Source organism: Limulus polyphemus, unplaced genomic scaffold (assembly GCF_000517525.1).
Source record: "Limulus polyphemus unplaced genomic scaffold, Limulus_polyphemus-2.1.2 Scaffold3, whole genome shotgun sequence".
Lineage (NCBI taxonomy): Eukaryota > Metazoa > Arthropoda > Merostomata > Xiphosura > Limulidae > Limulus > Limulus polyphemus.
Genome location: NW_013665613.1, coordinates 2,648,739 through 2,669,643, shown reverse-complemented (window position 1 = coordinate 2,669,643; position 20,905 = coordinate 2,648,739). Strand labels below are relative to the sequence as shown.

Genomic DNA, 20,905 nt, shown 5'->3' with positions numbered 1-20,905 from the left:
GGAGCAAATTAGGAACGTGAAGGGAAAAATAGGCAGTTAACTATGACCCCCCCCCCAAAACTTTTAGGCCTATTACTTTCTAATGCTTTTACAATTTTATGCATTTAAACGAGATATACATATATTATTTTTTCTTTTCTGGCAGACTTATTAGCATGTTATTAGTTTAATGTTTTTTTTTAAAGGGTGGCTTGTTGGCATGGTCAGTGTTTCGATCTACTAATAGACGTGTATCTTCAAAACAAGGATCTGAAAAAAAAGAAGAAAAGATACACGTTAGCAGATCGGAAGGTCGACCCTGACTAGCTTACAGGTGGTTATCCACTGAAAAACAGACCATTAGTTCACTTCTCTCATGTATTACCTAAAATTCACCAAACTGCTCTATTAGACCTATTGTATCTAACATAGGCATGTATAATCAAAAACTGGAATTTTTAAGTGGATTCTGTGAAGCCATTTACCACTAATGAACACTCAGTAACAGATAGTTTGATATGTCTGAATACCTCAGGAATCTAACTTTCTTTAAACCAGTATGTAGTACCGGTTTTGATACTGAATCAGTATACACCAATATCCCATTGAAAGAAGTGATTGATCCTATGCACTAATTTAGTTTTTGAAAACTGTAATGTTGTAAATGGTCTACCTAAAGATGTGTTTCTTGACCTACTTAATTTCGCAATAAAAAATTCACATTTTCTGTTTCAAGGAAAATGTTATAACCAAATCGATGGTGTAGCATTGTGATTTAAATTAGCTTTGTGCCTAACTAATTTTTTTATCTATGTTATCAAGAATAATCATGGTTATAACAGTGTTCTGATAATTTCCAGCTGGTCCTTTTTATAAAAAGTATGTAGATAATACTTTTGTACTCTTCAAAAATAAACACCATATACACATTTTTTATCGTTTTTAAATGAGAGACATCAGAATATAAAATTTGCTGTTGAAAAAGAAACATACTCGACATGACCTTTCGGTAGTTGGCATTGCTCAAATATTGCATGTCACTTTTCCACATCTCATACATTCAAGCCCCCAAGTGGCACAGCGGGATGTCTCTGCAGGACCTACAACGCTAAAAACTGGCTTTCGATACCCGTGTTGGGCAGAGCACAGATAGCCCTTTGCGTAGCTTTGTGCTTGATTACAAACAAACAAACAATCATTCATCCATATTTAAGAATGTTTTAAATTACGCATCATATAAACAGATTTTTCATCAAATTAATTACATTTACTTTTAATTGATAAACTGGTATAATACTATTAGTAACTTTATATTTTCAGGAAAAATGTTCCGGTATTAATTTGTAATATTAACGAATTTTGAAAAAATTATTTATTCACTAAATAATCATATGTAGTTGATTTCAAAACATCTTTTTTCTGACCTGGTTTTGTAATACGTATATACTACTTACATATATACACATTTATTTCTGTTTTTATTATGAATAAATACGTTAAAATAGCAAGGTATTAAGCACATACAGCAACTTACTTGTAAAACTCTAGCGAACAAACTCCAGCCTTCAATCGAAAATAATTAAATATATCATCTCTTGATGGCAGTGAACTAAGAAAATATTTCCAAAGTGATATAAATCCGAACAGCATCTCTCGTAAATTTTAACAATCACATCTCTGTCAACAATAGTATAAATCTACATAGCCTTAGTAACGACATTCAAGATTTGTGGTAGCTGTTTCTGCTATTCATTTCCTTTCTATATGCATTATGCGCTTTCAACACTCATTGCGGCTAAGCTCTTCAAAGAATACCCGTGCCACGCGTTGTCACGTGCTTCGTTCCACTCCCTCACATGAGACCGTGTCATGCGGTTTTGTTCTAGCCGCCATTTTATCTAGCTGATATTCAAAAGGGATTATAATGAATTTTATAGTTCTTATCTGTCAAGAATCAAAACAGGCATGCGACTAGGAAACATCTAAATTGTTATATGTTTTCAGTTTATAAAGTTCGTGTACTTTTAAATTATTACACAGCTAGGAAAGCTTCTTCAAATTGCAAGTATTGTAAAATAACGTACAAAATTAGCACAGACTAACGTGATTCTTTAATTAAACAATCACTTGTAATCGTAATTATTAATACTTTAAAACCTATATTCACAGTTCAATATGAAACTGACATTGTGTATTAGACATACACTTTTAAAGTCTATTCTATCGACAAAAAGTGTTAATGATGTATGCTAGCAGAAAGTATGTTATGAGAAAAAGTATCAATCTATCCTTCTGTATAACATACATACCACATTATATTATTGCAGAGCCTAAGAAACAATGTCCAATGGTGCCACAAAGTGGTGTGATAAAAAAGGAGGTATTTGTCTTATGTGGGCTAGTGAATCAAGTGTCGCTTAAAAGAGGATTAAAATGTAGAGAAGAATGTGAAAATAAAATATAAAATAATAAATGACAAACGAAACATTGGTAGTAAAATTATTTTAAAAATAAATGGTTGAAGAAACTATTAGAAAAAATTAAACAGAAATATACTGGCTAACAGTAACTTGAAAGAACTAGTGTGTGAAACAATTTGTAGTACACAAAAATTAAACACTGTCCTGCAGTACATGAAAATATATTAAATATGGTATTTAATATGATTTTAATTATTCTTTCAAGGATATACAACGAATCTGATGTTCCACTTGGAACAAGAACATTGTGAAAACAATTCAGACATCTAGCTCCACTTTTATGTGGATACCTTGAATGAGCTAAGTTAATTTTTCCAGCAAAACTCACTACATTTCAAGCAGTCAAATGATTCGTCTAACACAGATTAAGACCAAATCTAATGACAGAGCCTTACTTGAACTGTTAATGTTTGAAGCCTGTTACCTTTCAGGGTATTTGTCAAGGCTCTTGAACAATGATACCCCCCCCCCCTCCCAATACAAAGATAATAATAACTGATTTGCAGAAGGTAAGACTCAGTTTATGCAAGGAGCTGACCAGAATGAGACATGTAGCAGTAACCTATGACGCTTGGACCATCATTAATACAGTCATTTGATACAGTTACTATCCACTTTACCAATAACAACTGGGAGATCAGGTGAGCTACACTTCACCCAGAAAAACTGTCTGGTTCTCATACAGAAGAGAGTATTGCTGATAAACTTAGATGAACAATAAACAGTTGGAGAATGTCCCAGCCAATTGCTGTAACTGACAGTACAATCAATAAATTGAAAGTGCTTAAAATCTTGAACTAGACTAAGCATGAACTTGGATGTTTCAGACACTAATTTAATTGGCTGTCAAGGGTGGCCTTGCCATAAATAAAGTCTGAAGGAGTCATAGGAAGGTATTCCTTTTTCACAGGAATCCTCTGGCAATAGAAGTTCTTGAGAAAATGCAGAAGTTACTGCTTCCAGAATTATGAGGTGATTATGGATGTTTCAACCAGATGGAATAGTATTCCAGACATATTAATATACTTGAAAGGTCAAATGTCAGCTGTCCATGCAGCAGTTCTATATCAGGAACTGACCAAGTCAACCACAAGATTTAAAAAGGAAGCTTTCATTTCATGAGTAAGCAGTGATAGAATCACTGATCAAAGTCATAACAACTTTCAAAGTGGCCACTGGGATCCTCTGTACTGATCAGGTCTTGAGCAGCCACCAATGGGTGAAAAAGTTAAACATGAAATAAAACAACAAATCATGGTAAAAAAAAAAGGGTTGTGGATGGCAAAGATATTCTCAATACTTGCTTTTGTTTTCCATGATTACATGGAACATGCTTGTACACCTATCAAATTAATTAAAAAACCATCAATTTTTGTCAAACAATAACCTGAGGAGACTGTAGATCTTGCAGAGGAATCTCCACTTCCAGACTTGAGTCAGGCAACTATTCAAGAGCCTCCTCAATCTAGCTAAGACAATGAAGACAGTGATGCAGATCCACCCAAAATGTTTAGGCTATCTAAAATAATGGTTTGAACTTAGAAAAAAAAAAGGGGGTGGTTGGATGACATTATTTGTGTAGGAGTTTCAAGTAGTGGGAAAAAAAAGCTATTCCTGCATCCAAGAATAAGCAGTATTGTAAGAAAGCTCTTCACTGTCCCAGCACCTAATGTTTTAGTTAAGTAAGTTTTAAGTCTTTTATGCAGTTCAGTAAATATAAAATATCATAGTTGAAACTTTAACACATTGATATGATGACCTGCCTCAAAAAATAACAGGAATTGTTTTCCTTAACTACAACACCAAAACATGATAGCTTCTGAGAACAATTTTCTTTATGAAACTGAACTGTTCAGTTAACTATGTGCAATTCTATTTCTGTTTTTAATATCTAATGTTAAATTTATTCATTTAGTGAACATTTTAATTATCAGCATCATTATCTTTTTGGTTAAGTAAACCAGAGTTAAAAGATTTGTTTCAAAAGGAGTTTCTGAGCACTAATCAAGCTTTTTTTTTTTGTGGCTCACCAGAACTATAAACTTTCAGTTTTTAACAATTTTTCATTTACTGGTGCTTCACACATCAATCAGATTCATTCTTCATCCTTAAGTAGAGGATAAACAACAAACACAACTAATTTGCACTGTTTTTATTTTAACTTAGTGAAAAATAAATAAAATACTGCTAGCCAATTATAATTGATCAATCAGTTCTAATGAGCCAATCATTGATCTTAATATTTCCAACAATTCTCAGAACTAGTATTTAGCTACCTTTAATTATTCAGCATCTTATATTGTCAGCAGGTGTTTCCCCAGTTTTTATATGTTTCCTCTGTTATGTGTCTCCTCTAATCTCATGCCCTTCTAAAATATATTTTTTACTTGATTGCATTATTGTTATTATCATTACTTCCTTGTATATTTAATCAAAAGCTTTGGTTTGGCTACACAATGTGTTATTTGTGCTCTGCCCACCATGGTTATCAAAACCTGATTTTTAGAAACATAGCCCTGCATACATACATACTGCTTAGCTGTTGAGGTGAAACCAAAAGCTTATTCAACATATGTAAGGAGTAATTTATTTTGCATTTTATTTTATTTACGTGTATAAGTGTTGGATATATAACCCTACTCATTTATATTGCTAAAATTAAGGGCTTTGTTTTGTATTTTTTACTTAAATGGCTTTATTGTCTATTGTATTGCTTTGATTATGTTTCAGAAATTGTATTACAATAGTTAAAAGTTATCCAGAAACAGATCATGGCTCTGGTCACAACCAGTGCACAGGCAAATAAGACCAAAACTGAAGAAGCTGAACAAAAAGGCCTCATGTAGAGCAAATTGGACTTAGAAAAATTTAGAAAAAACTACATAGCTAAGAGCTTTGTGACAGAGATAAAAACAACAATCTGAAATATTAATAAGATAATAATTTACACACAAGGATGCTGAGAATCAGTGGATTAAATTCAAAGAGGTGTTAAAGGAAGCAGGAGACAAGATTGTGGAGAAAAGAAGATGAAGTAGTAAAAGATAGAGGAAGAAAGAAGAGGAAGACAGAAATATTGTGAAGTAAAATAAAGGAATCAGGCATTTGTGTGGGTAATCAAAGCATGAGTACCTGAATAAGAAGTGTGTAAAAATTGAGTAATGTGAGGCAACACTTACATCTAACATAAATGAAGTGCACAAAATAATAAAGAGTTGAATAGGAAAAATACTCTGTTTTTCAGTGGTTGTTATCAAAATTAAGGATAATAAGGTACTTTTTTTCAGGTAAGAATATTTCATAACAATGACAGAAAAGAGAATTAGCCCTAAAAATGGTAGAGCCAATTAGCAGCAATTCTGGAAAGGGAAGTTCAAGAAGCTATTATAAGTTTAAAAAATGGAAAAGCTGAGGTCATTGACAAAATTCCAGCAGATTATTTAAAGGAAATGGACATTTTAGAGATTCAATGTTTTGACTGCAACTTGTAATTCATTTTATAAAGATGAGGGGATGCTAACAGACTTAAAAAAAAAGAAGTTACTTTTGTGCTTATACCCAAGAAATCTATGTCTATAGAGTGTGTTAAATACACGACTATCAGCTTGATCACCCACACCTCAAAAGTATTGCTAAAAGTAATAGTCAATAGAATTAACATAAGGTTGACAATGAGCTGTCAGAACATCAAAATCATTTTAAAAGATGTAAGGGCATGCAAGAAAGCACATTTGGTCATAGGATTCTAGGTGAAAGAGCCACAGAAATCTTTATGTATGCTTCGTAGACTTTGAGAAAGTTTTGAAAAGATAATTATTAAAAGGGCAAATCAAGCAAACATCAGAATTATATACTGTAGTCAGGAAGCAGCAGTTTGATTGAATAGAAAGTTAAGCAACTGATTTACATTTAGGAGACATGTAACAAAGACATGTGAAACCATTAACATTATATAATTTGCATGCATGGTGGTTGATGAGAGAAGTAGTTACTGATACAGAAATATTAAGGCTAAAGGAAATAGAATTAGTAATAACAAGCATGCTGATGATACAGAGCAAGACTATGGATTCAGGCTAAATGTCAACAAAGCTAAGAGAATTGTAATTTCATGATCTAAGGAAGCTCACAGAATATGAATCAAAATAGGAAATAAAAGAGTTGGAACTAATAGGCGACTTATTTAAAGATGATTATGTGGTGATGTCAGATGTGGAAAAAGAGATAAAGCAAAGATAGGAAATGAAAAAACAACATTCTTTAATCTCAAATAATTGCTCAGAAAAGATGCTAAACTAGAAATAAAGAAGAACCTTCTAAAATGTTACATATGGTCAGTTCTACTCAATAGAGTAGAAACATGGAGCCTTCATGCAGAAACAAAGTGACAATTGGAAACATTTGAAATGTCTTCCTGGCGAGGAAAGATTGGCAGAGATTCTGATGGGTGAAATTGAAGGAACAAGAGAGAGAGTCAGGTAGAGACTCAATGACATCAGAAAATGGACTGGAGATGAAAAACTTTAGTTTGAAAAACTGGTGCAGGCAGCAAGGAATAAAGAACAATAAAAAAGCTTAATTGTTAAGCTTCACCATGATTGATTGAAGAAAGAACTATTTTGGTACTTTAATGTATTTAAATGGTTTTATTTTGTATTATATTGATGGCTTAAAGGGGTTCGTTTTATTTTACTTTTTAAAATGGTTTATTTTTACAGTACTTAATTATATTTCAAAGGGTTATATATGGTATTTTTACATTTTAAATGTTTTTTTAATTGTTACATATTTTATCTTATATGTTTAAATACATGTTTATGTAATAGATGCGAGTCTCACTTATGTATAGTTTGTTTAGTGTATGTATTATCATGTTATTTGTCCTGTGTCCTTTTGTTACTTTAACATACAGTGTGACTAAAAAAGATGTGATTTATATGTAATTTCACAGAGTGAAGTTTTAACTTTAAATTAGTATAAGATAAGGACAAAGGGATTGTTATATAGAAATATGTTTCTTATCATAGAATTTTTTATAGTTAGCTCTAATTTAGAACATAGAAAATGCATTCAAGGCCATGAGCCAATTCAACTGTGTTACTTTTTGTATCAGAATTTGTTCAATGAATTTAACTCCTATTTCATGGTATATGTGGATAGTGTCACACATTGCCTTATGTACATGGGAATGCTCTATGACTGTCACATGGTGCAGAGACTTTCAGATAGTTATGATCCAATTTTGTGATATGTCAGAAACATAGTGTGGATCATGATATATTTATTTTTTGAACAATTAGCCAGTTTATAATTTATTATTTTTTCTTCATTAATAAAGTCTTTTGTGTCTGTTTTCATACAGAGTCCTGACTCTTACGATCTACCCACAACAGATCAGTACACCTATCCTTCCAGATATTAGATACACAGAAGGACAGGTAAATGTAACTGTGAGCCTTTTTTAACCTTGGAATACAACAAACCACTGTTGCTATATATATAAACTTGATTTTAAACTTTTTTTAATATCCAGTGCGTGTACTTGTTTAAAATTCATACATGTTATCAAAATTCAAATCAGACGTTAACGTCCAATCGCACGATGATCATATAATCCATTAATACAATAACTGTTAGCACGTATTTACATCACACATGCATTAAACACTCCCTTTAGGAAATGTACACATGCAGCCACTTGGCATCTTCGAAGGAAAAAAAACAAACAAACTAGAATCTATAACACTACAAAATCAAAACGAATACCACAAATCTGTTAATTACACAAACTTTTAAATTATACGCAATCATTAATTGAGCAAAGTCGAAAGAAACTACGGAAAAGGACATCAAACATCTACGTACTTCTCGTTAACATTGGCTCTTTAAATCCATCATTGTTCTACCGGAATTATTTTCATATTGTCCTATTGATTACCATCATACCTCATAAAATTTCCGGTTTATTTATAAAAGGTGGATAATAAGGTAGTTTGGATTAGTTTTCAGCCAAAGAGACAAATAATCTCGGACGCTGTTACCGTCCGATGAGAAAATCGGAATTTTCGGCCAAACACTAGCAGCGTCCGCTCGGATTTAAGGAGTTAATACATCCACATAACACATTTTTTAAAGCAAACAAAGCAACGGCAAAAAAAAAAACAGATCGTTTATTGTATACAAGGGCCGGGCGAAGCCCAGTTGATAGTTTGCCGGACTTAAACCTAAGGGTCCAAGGTTCGATCTCCGTTGCCGCAAAATCGCACCGCCATACTTTGGAACAGTGTGTGAATCATGAGAATGATGATCAAATCCAATTACTCGATTAGAATAGCATAGAGTTGACGGTGAGTGCTGTTGACCATCTATCTTCTCTCTCGTCTGTCAATTCAAAATTAAGAATGGCTAGAGCAGATAGTACTTTATACGAGTAAAACATCGTTATGTGATTTTATACCAATTAAAAGATGCTTGACAAAAGTTTAATTTAACTGTAGCGAGAAAGTTAAATACACATAAATTGTTCTTAAACTCAAAGAATAAAATGGGAATGTAAAAAGAGCAATACAATCTTTTTTTTTATTATCAGTACTTCAAAGACATAACTAATAATTTTTAGTAAAAGATCTACAGAAATTGTGATATACGTTTTGCGAAATATTCTAAATAAAAGGAGAAAGCACGGTAAAAGAATTATAAGATATCTGCAACGTAATGTGAATAAAATATTGCAAAACTTAAATGACCATCATTCATCCATTTGTCGACAAAAGCTTGTTGTAAAAGCCAAGACAGCTGACGCCATCTTTACATATTCTAAAAATATTAATCCGTTTATTTATTGAATTTCGCGCAAAGCTACTCGAGAGCTACCTGCGTTAGCCGTCCCTCATTTTGAAGCGATAGATCCACCTCCAAATCTTGGACTACACTTTAAGGTAACTAACAAACAGCGTGATTGACTGTAACATTAAAACACACACACACAGCTGGAAAGGCGAGCATTTTCGATGACTGGGTTCGATACCGCGACCCTTAGATTGCGAGTCGAACACCCTAACACCAGGATATGCCAGCCTATCTCAATCAGAAAATAGTCTGCAATTTGTATAATCATTCAAATTCTAATAATAGTGTCTTTAAATTCTATAAAATATGTTTTAAATTCTTTATTTGCAAAATTCAGCTTCAAGATGTCTCATACCTTAAATTTATGCTGACAATAATATATGACTCTTTTGCGAGGATACCCAACTGTTGGATACAGTATAAATGTTATATAATTTTTACATTGATTTTCCTTGGAAATTGTATTTTAATTTCAACTCTATAAACTATTTTCTCCAATAAAAACTTAACTTTCTTAATCTTATAATCAAAATTATATGCCTTAATCACTGCCACCCCAGTGGCACAGCGGTATGTCTGCAGAGTTACAACGCTAGAAACCGGGTTTCGATACCCGTGGTGAGCAAAGCACATTGTGTAGTTTTGTGTTTAATTACAAACAAACATTCTTATTAACTGTCATTACCTCTCTCGGTGGATCAGCAGTAAGTTCACCGACTTACAACATTTAGAAACTTAAGTTTAGAGTTTGAGTTACAATTTATAATAACCACAGTGAAGATCTGATTAGGTTATAAACAAAATAGCTTTTAAAAATGAATTGACTTGAAAGCGTGCAAAATATTAATCAAATTCAGTGTTTTAATAAAAACAGCTTTAACAACCATAATCAACATGTATTGTGACAGTAAGCGGGTAAAATTTTTACTCCAAGTTTAATTTGTTCCTAAATTATTATTACACTTCTACGGAATATAATGATGCATAATTTTAAAATGTGGGGTGCTATGTTCTTAACTGTCATTAACTGATAAAAAAAAAACTACACTGGTGTGCTTATGGTATGACTTTCATAGACCATAACTGTAATTGGGCAAGTTTCAAACAAAGCATACGGAAATAGCAAAAATATTCCCAAGAAACTATTGTCTGTACACGAATTGAATATACTTTCTGACCCCGGAGACTTAACGGTCCGGAACAGCTTTACGGCTCTTTAGGATTCAAGTTATTAACATTCCTGGTCTACTGGTTGGACGAAAAATGTGCTATGTTGTACTAAGCTGCTACTTCAAAGTGGGTCACAAAAGGAAGATCCATCTCTTTCAAAATCTCAATTTAACCACTGTTCTGACCTCCTCCTTATTTCCCTTTCCACCTCAATAATATCCTTCTCCATAATGTTTAAATTATTTTAAATATGATTGGCGTGTTCATTTTTCGGGATATCTATATCATTACTATCTATTATGACTTTGACATGTATGCCTATAGATACAGTATTGGGATACATATAAGAGAGTAAAAAACAGTGAGTGTGTACAAATAAATGGTCAATTTTTCATCAGTACAATACATTTTATACAGAAATACAGAGAAAAGCGAGAAATTTACGTTGTGCACTCGTATTTTGTATGTGCTTTAAACAGAACAGTGCAGCTTGTTGTTATGCTACCATAAGTTTATCAATATATGATCGATAATTACTGTTCCATTGGGTCTTGTATTATCCCCAAGATTTAGTTAAGTTACCTGGTTGCTGTTTTACCTTCTCAGTTTAACATAAGCCCATTCAGTCGTAATAATATTCATATCGCAAGCCAAAGTTACTGGTGTTTTATTGGCAATTTTTGATTTCCAGGTATCATTTCACTACATTTGCTGCATGCTTGTGATCACTGTCTCGCTAGAAGAGGAATCACTACCCAACATATCCTATTATCATGGGAACGACACGCTACCAGTTTTGTGTATATCTCTAACACCACTGGCTGAGATCAGTCCACACTTGGTGTTCCTGAATACGTCACTGCTTATGTTGTACGTGGACGATTATTAGCCCTGATATTGGGCAAAAGGCCTCGTCGGCATTAGTTCTGGCAGACATAGTGTGGGTGACATTACACTTTGCTTTTACTCATAAATTCTTAGAATGATACCGTTCTCCTCTGCCTTCACGCAAACTATAGTTAATTGTTACCTAACATCTCGAATTTGGATTCACTTGTAAAGATCATCTTTCTAAGCCGAGCGTGGCCTTGTGTACAGTATGCCCAGACAGTGAATCAGAGGGTCCATAGTTTGCGTTTGATTGCCGCAAAAATGCACTCTTAATTTTGGGACAGTGAGTGCATTATAATTGTAACGATAAAATTCCACTATTCGATTAAAGTAACCCAAGAGTTGGTAGTAGGTGCTGTTCACTAACTTCCTTTCCTCTGGTCTATATGTTCGAAATTAAGGAAGGTTGTGTGCAGAGAGTCATTTATGTATACAGATCTCCATAATAAGATTATGCACTCTTAAAAGAGAGAAGTATTTGTGCAAATTCATAACAAACAGTAACAACACACCAGCATAATAATGCATAAATCATTAATAATGATAATTCGTTATTTAATTGTGCATTATTATACCAGAGTGTGGTTACTATTTATTGTTTTGTTTTGAATAGAATACGCACGTAGCAGGAAGTGCCTTCTATAGATGTGTAGTTGTTTAAAAACTAGATAACCAAACCAAAAAACTGAAATGGGCATCAGACTAATAGGATGAGCAAAGGTGGTGGATGGTGCTTTTGTTTCAGAATTTCCGCGCAAAGCAAAAACTCGGAGTCGTTCTATGAGCCGCTATGCCGCTGCTAAAAATATCCAAGCAGTTTGGTGTATAAATAATTTAGAAAAATTTACTTATAAAGCCTTATTACTAATTCTGAGATTAAATATATCAGGTTGTATGTTACAGCGTATATGATTTTGATAAATACAGTGTTGCAAATAATTATGGGAGCAATTAAAAAAAGAAAAAAAACTGGTATAAAATGCAAATATTATGGGATTGCTCTCCTGGTGTTGTATGGAAATGAACAGCACAAGATAGAGTCGTATCATTCCCAGAAATAATGTGTGTTGAATGCATTTATGGCTTCTAGGACAGAAATGCTACATTGGAAATGTGTAGAAATCAGTTTTGACTTGTGAAGACTACTTCATACGATAGATTAAGGCCCAAACTCTTCAAAAGTGATGTTACATAAATTAAAGTATGCTCTTTATAAAACCTACGACAATTCAATAGAGATCTTGTCAATGACCTAGTTGTAAAGTACAGATGTAGTTGTTTTTACAAGTACAAACGTTTAGCTCATAGCTCCGTCATTTCTTAACCGATTTGCGATCTAATTACAGTTTTGGACTCAGGAGGCCAAACCCTTTCGATTGATGTATTTTAACACGCCCAAGGAAACATAGATTAATTTACTCTAGTCCTGCCTAAAAGAAATTCAATTTCAGGGTACGCTGGTGGAAATCCTGATGAGCAATAAAATTGAATCGGATATACGCACGCCCCACGCTTGGTATTGCAGGCTGACAAAAATATAGCTAATAAAAATGAAAAAAAAGGTGTCATAGATTAATTTACTCTATTCCTGCCTAAATGAATTTCAAGTGCCGTGGCTAATGATGATTCTCTCTTGTTTCAACTAGAAGAATATACTAAGTGGGTCCTTAGGTGTTTGTTGTGTCCTATATTTTTACCACTCATATCAAATGTTTAGAAAATTTCTTGAGCAGAAATATTTCTAATATTCACTGATGGTACTAAGCCATTTGATTCACTCAAAACTATTTCTTTTATTCAAAATGACCTTGTTGATCTTAGTCTCAGGGCCAGAACATGAATAATAGTTTCAGTATTAAGAAGCTTAACTCATGATTTACCGATGGACTTCATCAGCTTTTCAAAACAGTTTTTCTAACTACGTGCCAAATTGTTTGTGGGTCCATAACTTTGTTGGGCACGGGGTTCCTAGTAAGAGTCACACACAAAAAAGTACAAACAAAAATACCATCAATATTCAAATTAGTTCCACTAATTACAAGAAAATTTGCCTAGAAAATATGTAAAAACATAAAATTGTCAACATGATTCAATATGTGGACTCCACCGGTAGGAAACAATATAAAAACAAGTTGATAATTTGAAGGTTAAATTAAATGTGAAGTGATTTTGACAAACCTTTTTTTGTTTGTAGTTAAGCATAAAGCTACACAATAGGCTATCTGTGCTGTGCCTACCACGTGTATAGAAAGCCGGTTATAGAGTTATAAGCCTTCAGATTTATCACCGAGTCACTAGGGTGCCCTTTTGTTCTTGTAAGATTCATCAATACTTGCTGTAACCTTGACTTTAGATATAAATTCAGCATAAGTGTAATTCCTCATACAGTACTCGGACCCTTTACCTAATGTAAGAGTATAAACTCTAACGCTTTTCGGAAATTATAAATATCTGACAAAATATGAAATGATAAACTTGATGAGTCAATATATATATTTTTGCGCGTGTGTTATAGGCATACTGTGAAATCATTCATTATGCAAAATGGCAAATTTCACAATATACCTTTAACATATCAGACTGGAACTTGTAAATGAGATGGCGTATACGCAAACATATTCTGTACCGTCCACTCTCCACGTACACGCGTACCAACATCTTAAAATTCGCTTTTGTTCATTGTTTCTGATACGTTCTCAAAAACTTCGCGAATAATGAATACTTAATTCTAGTTGGTATTGTATATACACATATCAATTAACTACATTAACTACTTTATTTTTATCTTAGTATTCAGTAACAGTTAAAGCAAATCATTCACATTAGTCATTAATTTGGGCAATTAATAATTCTGGAAAGTAACCTGTTTGTCCCATCTAGGTACACTTATATTGCTCTAAACGTTATTTTCACATCATTTTAACTAAATTCAAGCATTTTTTTTACGAATTATACATTAAACCTTTCATTTACAAAAGTAGTTGGAAAAAGTTCGGTATGCAATTAATAGTTTTGATACGAACAAGTTTTAATTGGCACAATCACACAGTTTTTTTTTCTTCTGTAAATGAAGTAGGGAATTAGAAAACGCACTTAGGAAAGGAAATACTTCATTTCACTTAAAGGTATTCTAATTTTCGTATACTTCAGGTATGCCTTAAATGTGTGCTAAACAAAAATTAACTCAATCCACAATAAGAGTTGTGTTTTTCGCTTCCATATTTGAGTGAACATTATGGCATTACAGTTGTACAAAAAGATACTTCTGGGACAAAACAACATTTTAATTATATTAATTATGGCTCAAAGATCAAGGGTAACATTTTGTCAAATGTCACCTAGTTAAATGATAAAAACTGCACTTAAAAATAAAAAAAACATATAGGTACACCATTGGAAACAATTACGAAAACTGAGGGAGAAGGCTAAAAAACGTAAATACTAAGAGAATCATACTCCTTTATCGTGTGAAAACGAACTTCACCAAAATATATATTACAATAATACTCAGTTTTTGTCTGTCCTGAAAATGTGCGCGCATTACAGTTCAACGGACGTATACAAACTACAGATGTAAATATACTTTAGTGGATACTTTGTACCACATATTAAAAGCTTATCAAAGTTTTTAAAAAGGTCTAGCGTAGAGCGTACGTAATAAAGGCTTAACTAATGTTAGGCTTAAGATAAATGTACTTGTAGATTTCGGTGTCTGCAATTAGAATTCTTTTGTATTATTCTAGAAATCCTGTATTTAAAGCAGTACTGTTGCAATAAAGATAGTTTTTACCGCAAATGTTATCTAATCAATCATAAAGTGCCACACCAGCATAAAACCTATAAAACTACAAGCAATCATACAATGCCCAGTACTAGTAGTGTGAATGCAACTATGTATCCCGAAATACAGTATGATAAGCGTGTAAAAAATCAAAATCTTGGCTGGTTAAGAATACTTCTTGCAAAAAATTATGACAAGACTCCGTGTTCCATTAGCAGTACACCTCGGGACTTCAGGACTCTTAAGAGGGCATGTGAAGCTGGCAATATTAATAACATAGGCAGTGTGGGTAAAATACCGAAACTCTCCAAAAGTGGTGTTAAGTATCTCAAGGAATACTCTTTACATGTAATACAAGCGACTGGTGAATACAGATCTTACAAACGACCTTGTTGGACATGTAGTTGATGCAAAACCGCTTACAAGAAGAGCTTTCCAAACCAAAAGGATGAAATAGGTATCGGAACACAACGGTGAAATGAGGAAAATTTGATACATTTGCTCTTTTACAGATGAATAGAAATTCGAACTCTTCTACAACAACAAACAATAGTTTATTTGTTGGCACAGAGTATAGCGGTATCATAATCAAAGCATCTAAAATGCATGTTAAATGTATCTTAACTGCTGACAAATTTATGCAAAAATACTCTAATACATCATGCCATTCCCTAAGGAACACGAATCTTCGGTCAGGGATTCATCTTCCATCTAAACAATAATCCCAAGCATACAGCAAATATGATAAAATGATATACTAACAGTAAAGAGGGGCGATTGAAACCTCCAAACCATAACATTAGCTGCATAAAGTCCTGGTATGAACATTCTTGAGGTTGTATGGGCTTATGTACAAACTAAAAAATATAAACGCGACCAAACAACTTGGATGGACAGGGTATATTTCACAATCTTATATTGAGAAACTGCATGGCAGCATGAAAATATGGCATAATGTCACGTGTAAAAAAATGGCTAACATATATAATACTAGTGCACTGTACAATTTATTCGCTTTTCGTTCGTGTTTTCTGTGATAGTGTTCTGAACCTTTAATAAAATCTCCATCTACTTGCCTTACTCGTTGTTTCTTTATTAAATGTGTTTTCCCAATTACTTATATTAATATATAATATTGCATTAAAAATTACCAAGGGATAATAAAATACGTCCTGAAAGTTTTATTTATATCTCCAAACTTCCGGTTTTATTTAGTTTGTACCTTACAAAGAGTACCTATGAGGTAAAGATGTTAGATAAATTAGTGGTTACTACATTTTTCCTAAAAAATAATGTATGATATCAGCATCAAATGAAATACAGTAATTCTACTAGTTAAATAAACAGTTCAAAACCATACTTTTACATTAAAACATTTAGTTTTAGAGCCAAATGTACATGAAAAAAGAGGTCACACCATAATGTACGACTATTAATCACTTAACTAAGCAGTTCATTCTAAGAATTGCCTAAAGGAGATAGTAATACATTTGAAATGTTTGTATGTATTTTAGAACGTTTTAAGTTATACTCAATAATCAACTGGGAACTTTGTTTCAAAAATGACCGATCCACCTTTCTGTAGTCCAAGAATTAATTTTAATATGATAATATTTAACGTGATATGTACATGTAAAACAGAACTACATGCATAAAACTATATTTTCTTAAACACGTGTACATAAAACCTTAATCATTGTGCCTGAAATCGTCTACAAAACAGCCTTTGTAAAAATATTGATTATTTTACATTAACTAGTTCAAATCCAGATGAAACCAGAAACTGACGCGTGTTGCGGTTATGTTTATTTCATGTAGCATCTCTTTATATCAGATGAAATTCACGTCTTATCAAAAACAATCATTATACAAAGTACCTTGAAAAAACATCACGTATTTGTGTAACATATTCGTGAAACCCTACACTTTACTGTCTGCAAACCAAACCGGTACTTTATCTTTGCATGGATTTTATCAAGCTAAATCAATCTTCAAAAAGTGATTGAAATAAGGTGGTACATTAAGAAGATTGAAACCCTCTCTATTTTTTTGTTTGGAACCAAATTTTAACACAATGATGTATTCTTTGATGCAAAGTTATTTCATTAATAAATAGTTCCTCGGTGGTTCAACAGAGTGTTCGTTGACGTACAATGCTAAAAGCTACAGTTTGATTTCCCATGGTGGACAGAGCACAGATAGCCCATTGTTTAACTCTGTGCTAAAAGCAACAGAAACGTAGATTTACACTCATTCAACCTGGGACACAAAATCTAGATATATTAGATCTTATCATAAAAGATGTTCCACAGAACATTTGTTAACGAATGGAACAGAAGACTGCGTCAAAAGCCCTCGTTTTAAGTCCTCATTTTCTAAGCTTTTTCATTATCAACATTCACAAACATAAGTATTCTAATAAAACTGAATACACTCTATATCAAAATTATTCACTACACAATAAGAAATCGTCAAAACAACATTATATCATATACTTTCATGACTACTGATTCTTTATGTTATTTATTACTTTGCTCTAAAAACTCGGTTAACATACATTCGTAAACAAGTCAAAGTACATAGAATCACGAGATTGACAAAGTTTTCTGTTTTATACGTCATAGTGATTAAGTTTCTGCTTCGTCTGTATCTCAAAATTAAGTTGTAACAGACACTTGAATACACCACTCAAAAAATTAAAAGGCTATGGAGAGGCACAAATATACATTTATTAAATCATATCAGTGGCACCCCTGAGTTCATTATTATGCAAAACAAGTGGCCAGTGACTAGTCATGTGAAACTACATATGCATTTGTCTACTTTTGAAGTTCAGTTCACAAATGTTCATTTGGCACTGTAGATTTTGTAGCCTAATGCAAAAGTAGTGTACGTTATACTAAAACCATTTTGCAACCTCATCACGTTGTTATAGTCCATGTTGTCACGTCTACTCATGCTCTGCCTGACAACTTTGAATCTTAACAATAGCCCTGCAGCACATTTTCCATTGTAAAAGACTCAAAAGCATACCTCTCCTCCCTGTTTGCTTCCAATAATCAGTGCTGTTATGTAACTTGTTGATTTACAATATTCTAAATATTTTAATATAACGTACTAAATCCTCTGTAAAATGGTCGAAAAACGTTCGTTAATAAGGCATATGACCACTTCAGACACTAATGCAAATCATATACAGATGTCCCATGCTTAAAATGAGTGAATAAACGATCTGCTGGGGTAAGGTGCCCCATTTCTCTATTAGAGCTTTTTCTAGTTTATCGACACTACTTGGAGGTGAATCACGTGCTTTCAGACAACCCATATATGTTCAATTGGATTCAGATCCAATTAACGTTCTGACAAATCCATTTGCTTCATAATCTCTTCCTTCCAGAGCCTGCTAACCAGTTGAGCACAGTGGGAACGTGTGCTACTATCTATTACAAAAAAAAACAATAAAAAGATTCTGATCAACTGAATATGCATTTGACAGCACTACTGACTGATCGTAACACCGCATCACTACATTGTATAGCATTCATAGTGGCATGATGTAGTAGTTAAAGGTCAGTGTGCCCACCAATACTGATCCCTGGCCAAACCAATATCCCACCACTGCCATATTTCTTTTCCAAATTGTGGTTGAACCTTATCCCAGTCACTTTTTAAATGCATAAGTCTCGTACTTGGTTGCTGTGTGAAGCTTGATTCATATATAAACAATATATTAATCCACATGTCATTGACCAATCCACAAGTTATTCGCATCATTTGTGGCAATGAGATAGAGTGCACACCAATGGCCGTCTGACATAAAGACCAACCTAATAACTTTATGAAATCTGCTTCTGACCATCTGTATGCTGACTTGTCGTTCAGTTGCTGCTCTAAACTACTGATTTAATTGGAAAGCTGAGATTTTGAGTATACCTGTATGTTTCATTACTACTCTGGATCTCTTTTTACACACACTGTTGTCGTTCAAACTGTTTTTCCTTCACTTTTATATACCACTGAAATGTACAAATCAAATAACATGACCGGTCACTCGATACTTGTTATTTTGCATTAAAATGGACATTACATAATAACAATAGTTGCGTCATGTCATAGCTAGATTATAGAAAATTCCCATTATCCGTTAGTTATATTGAACAGTGTACTTTGCTATGCTAGACTGAATGGCGGTCTTATGTTACTACAGGTATCTTTCTACCAATTTGAGACTATATGCATTCAAACCTTTGTACACACACACACACACACACACACACACACACACACACACACACAAGATGAAAACAATGTCATTTTATGTAGGAATTGCTCTTTACACAAAATTGAAACAGTAGTTTACTGATTTACATGTTTTTATTACAATACTACCATGCTCTTTCTTTGCAATTTAATATTTTTCTATAAATTAAAAATGTCTTCTTATTCGATCCTTTTATCTTTTTTAGTTCGTATACCAATTATAAAATATACACACGATTTTCTCGTACAGCAATTTCAGGCTAATACTTTATACGTTTTACATAATCATATTATTTAATATGATACAAAATCAAAAGAGCTGCAAACCCCTACTTGTATCACATAGTAGACGGAAAATCTCATAACTTGTCGTAAATACTTCTAAGAATGGTGCAAGTTTCGTGTACCACTAGACATTTATAAAAATCTGATTTTGATCTCCATACTGCATGTTAAAAAAGCTGATTAACGTAGTTTACTAGTTTGTTCATTTCATACGGATTTTAATTTGGCTTAAAACAATATAAATCAAGGCCTCAGTATAAAAGATTATTGATTTATTTAAACCTTGTATGTTTGAGTGTAATTTTTCTTGTAATTTATTACCATTAGTTACTTGATATATTTTAGTTGCTGAGAGTACATAATTTTTGTAATTCTCTTGGAAGGTTGCAATTTTAACTCTAATCCAGCTAAAGTTTTGTGAATTATACTTTTTCATGCTGGTAAGTGGTTCCTAAAGTTTCAATAGTTCCTTGTCCAGATAAGACACAGAAAAAAAAACTAAAATAAGAAATTAAAAATACATGTTGAAAAAACAAGCGTCTTTTTTTAGGTAGCTTTGGCACTGTGGTTGGCATTTGAGGAAACTTATTTCTGTGAACTTCCCCTGCAGTCCAAAAAAAAATTTTTTTTTCAAACACGTCTTCATTTGATCAGTATTTTTATTACTGTATTAACCAGACCAGTTCTGTATATAAAAAAATACATGCTCATATTAATTATCATAAAAAAGTTGGTGTTAGGTATGTAAAATTTTATAAAAACATGTATGAACATAAACAAAAATGGCAAAATACGCATTTGGGTTTCTTGGTATTTTGAATTTTATTACTATTTTTTAAGTAGTGCTTTCGTCGTATCAAGAGTGCTTTGCATTTCACAAACTGATACATGTTTGTTTGTTCTAGGGTGAAGCTACACAATAGGATATCTTTTCTGTGCCGCCGTGGGGATTAAATCCTGAATTTTAACTGTACTTCCTGTAGTTTGCCGTTAAGCCATCGGAAAAATTTATAAGCTGAAAACGCCCCTCAAAGTTTGATAATGCTCCTAATTGTGGACATATATTAACTATAAAACATGGAGCAAATAGCAGTAACCACGAAAGGCACATTTAAAAAATTTCCTGACTATATATATATATATATATATATATATATATATATATATATAGTATAGTACTACTACATACGTAGTAACTAACGTACGTAAG

The 20,905-nt window shown here is 32.9% G+C and overlaps 1 protein-coding gene across 5 annotated transcripts in view; it reads right to left on the bottom strand.

Annotated features, from left to right (window-relative positions):
• LOC106469845 (folliculin-interacting protein 2-like) overlaps nt 1–20,905 on the bottom strand; it is a 101,617-nt gene that overhangs the window by 65,721 nt on the left and 14,991 nt on the right. For 4 of the 5 annotated variants that reach the window (XR_002613003.1, XM_022398640.1, XM_022398706.1 and 1 more), the window contains exon 1: nt 1,514–1,751. The exons of the other annotated variant lie outside the window; for it this stretch is intronic. Coding sequence is in view for 3 of the 4 variants with exons in the window: in XM_022398640.1 (XP_022254348.1) it covers nt 1,514–1,629 (116 nt within the window). In the remaining variant the exon portion in view is untranslated. Of the gene's footprint in view, nt 1–1,513; nt 1,752–20,905 lie in introns of those variants that run through there. 5 annotated transcript variants of the gene reach the window in all.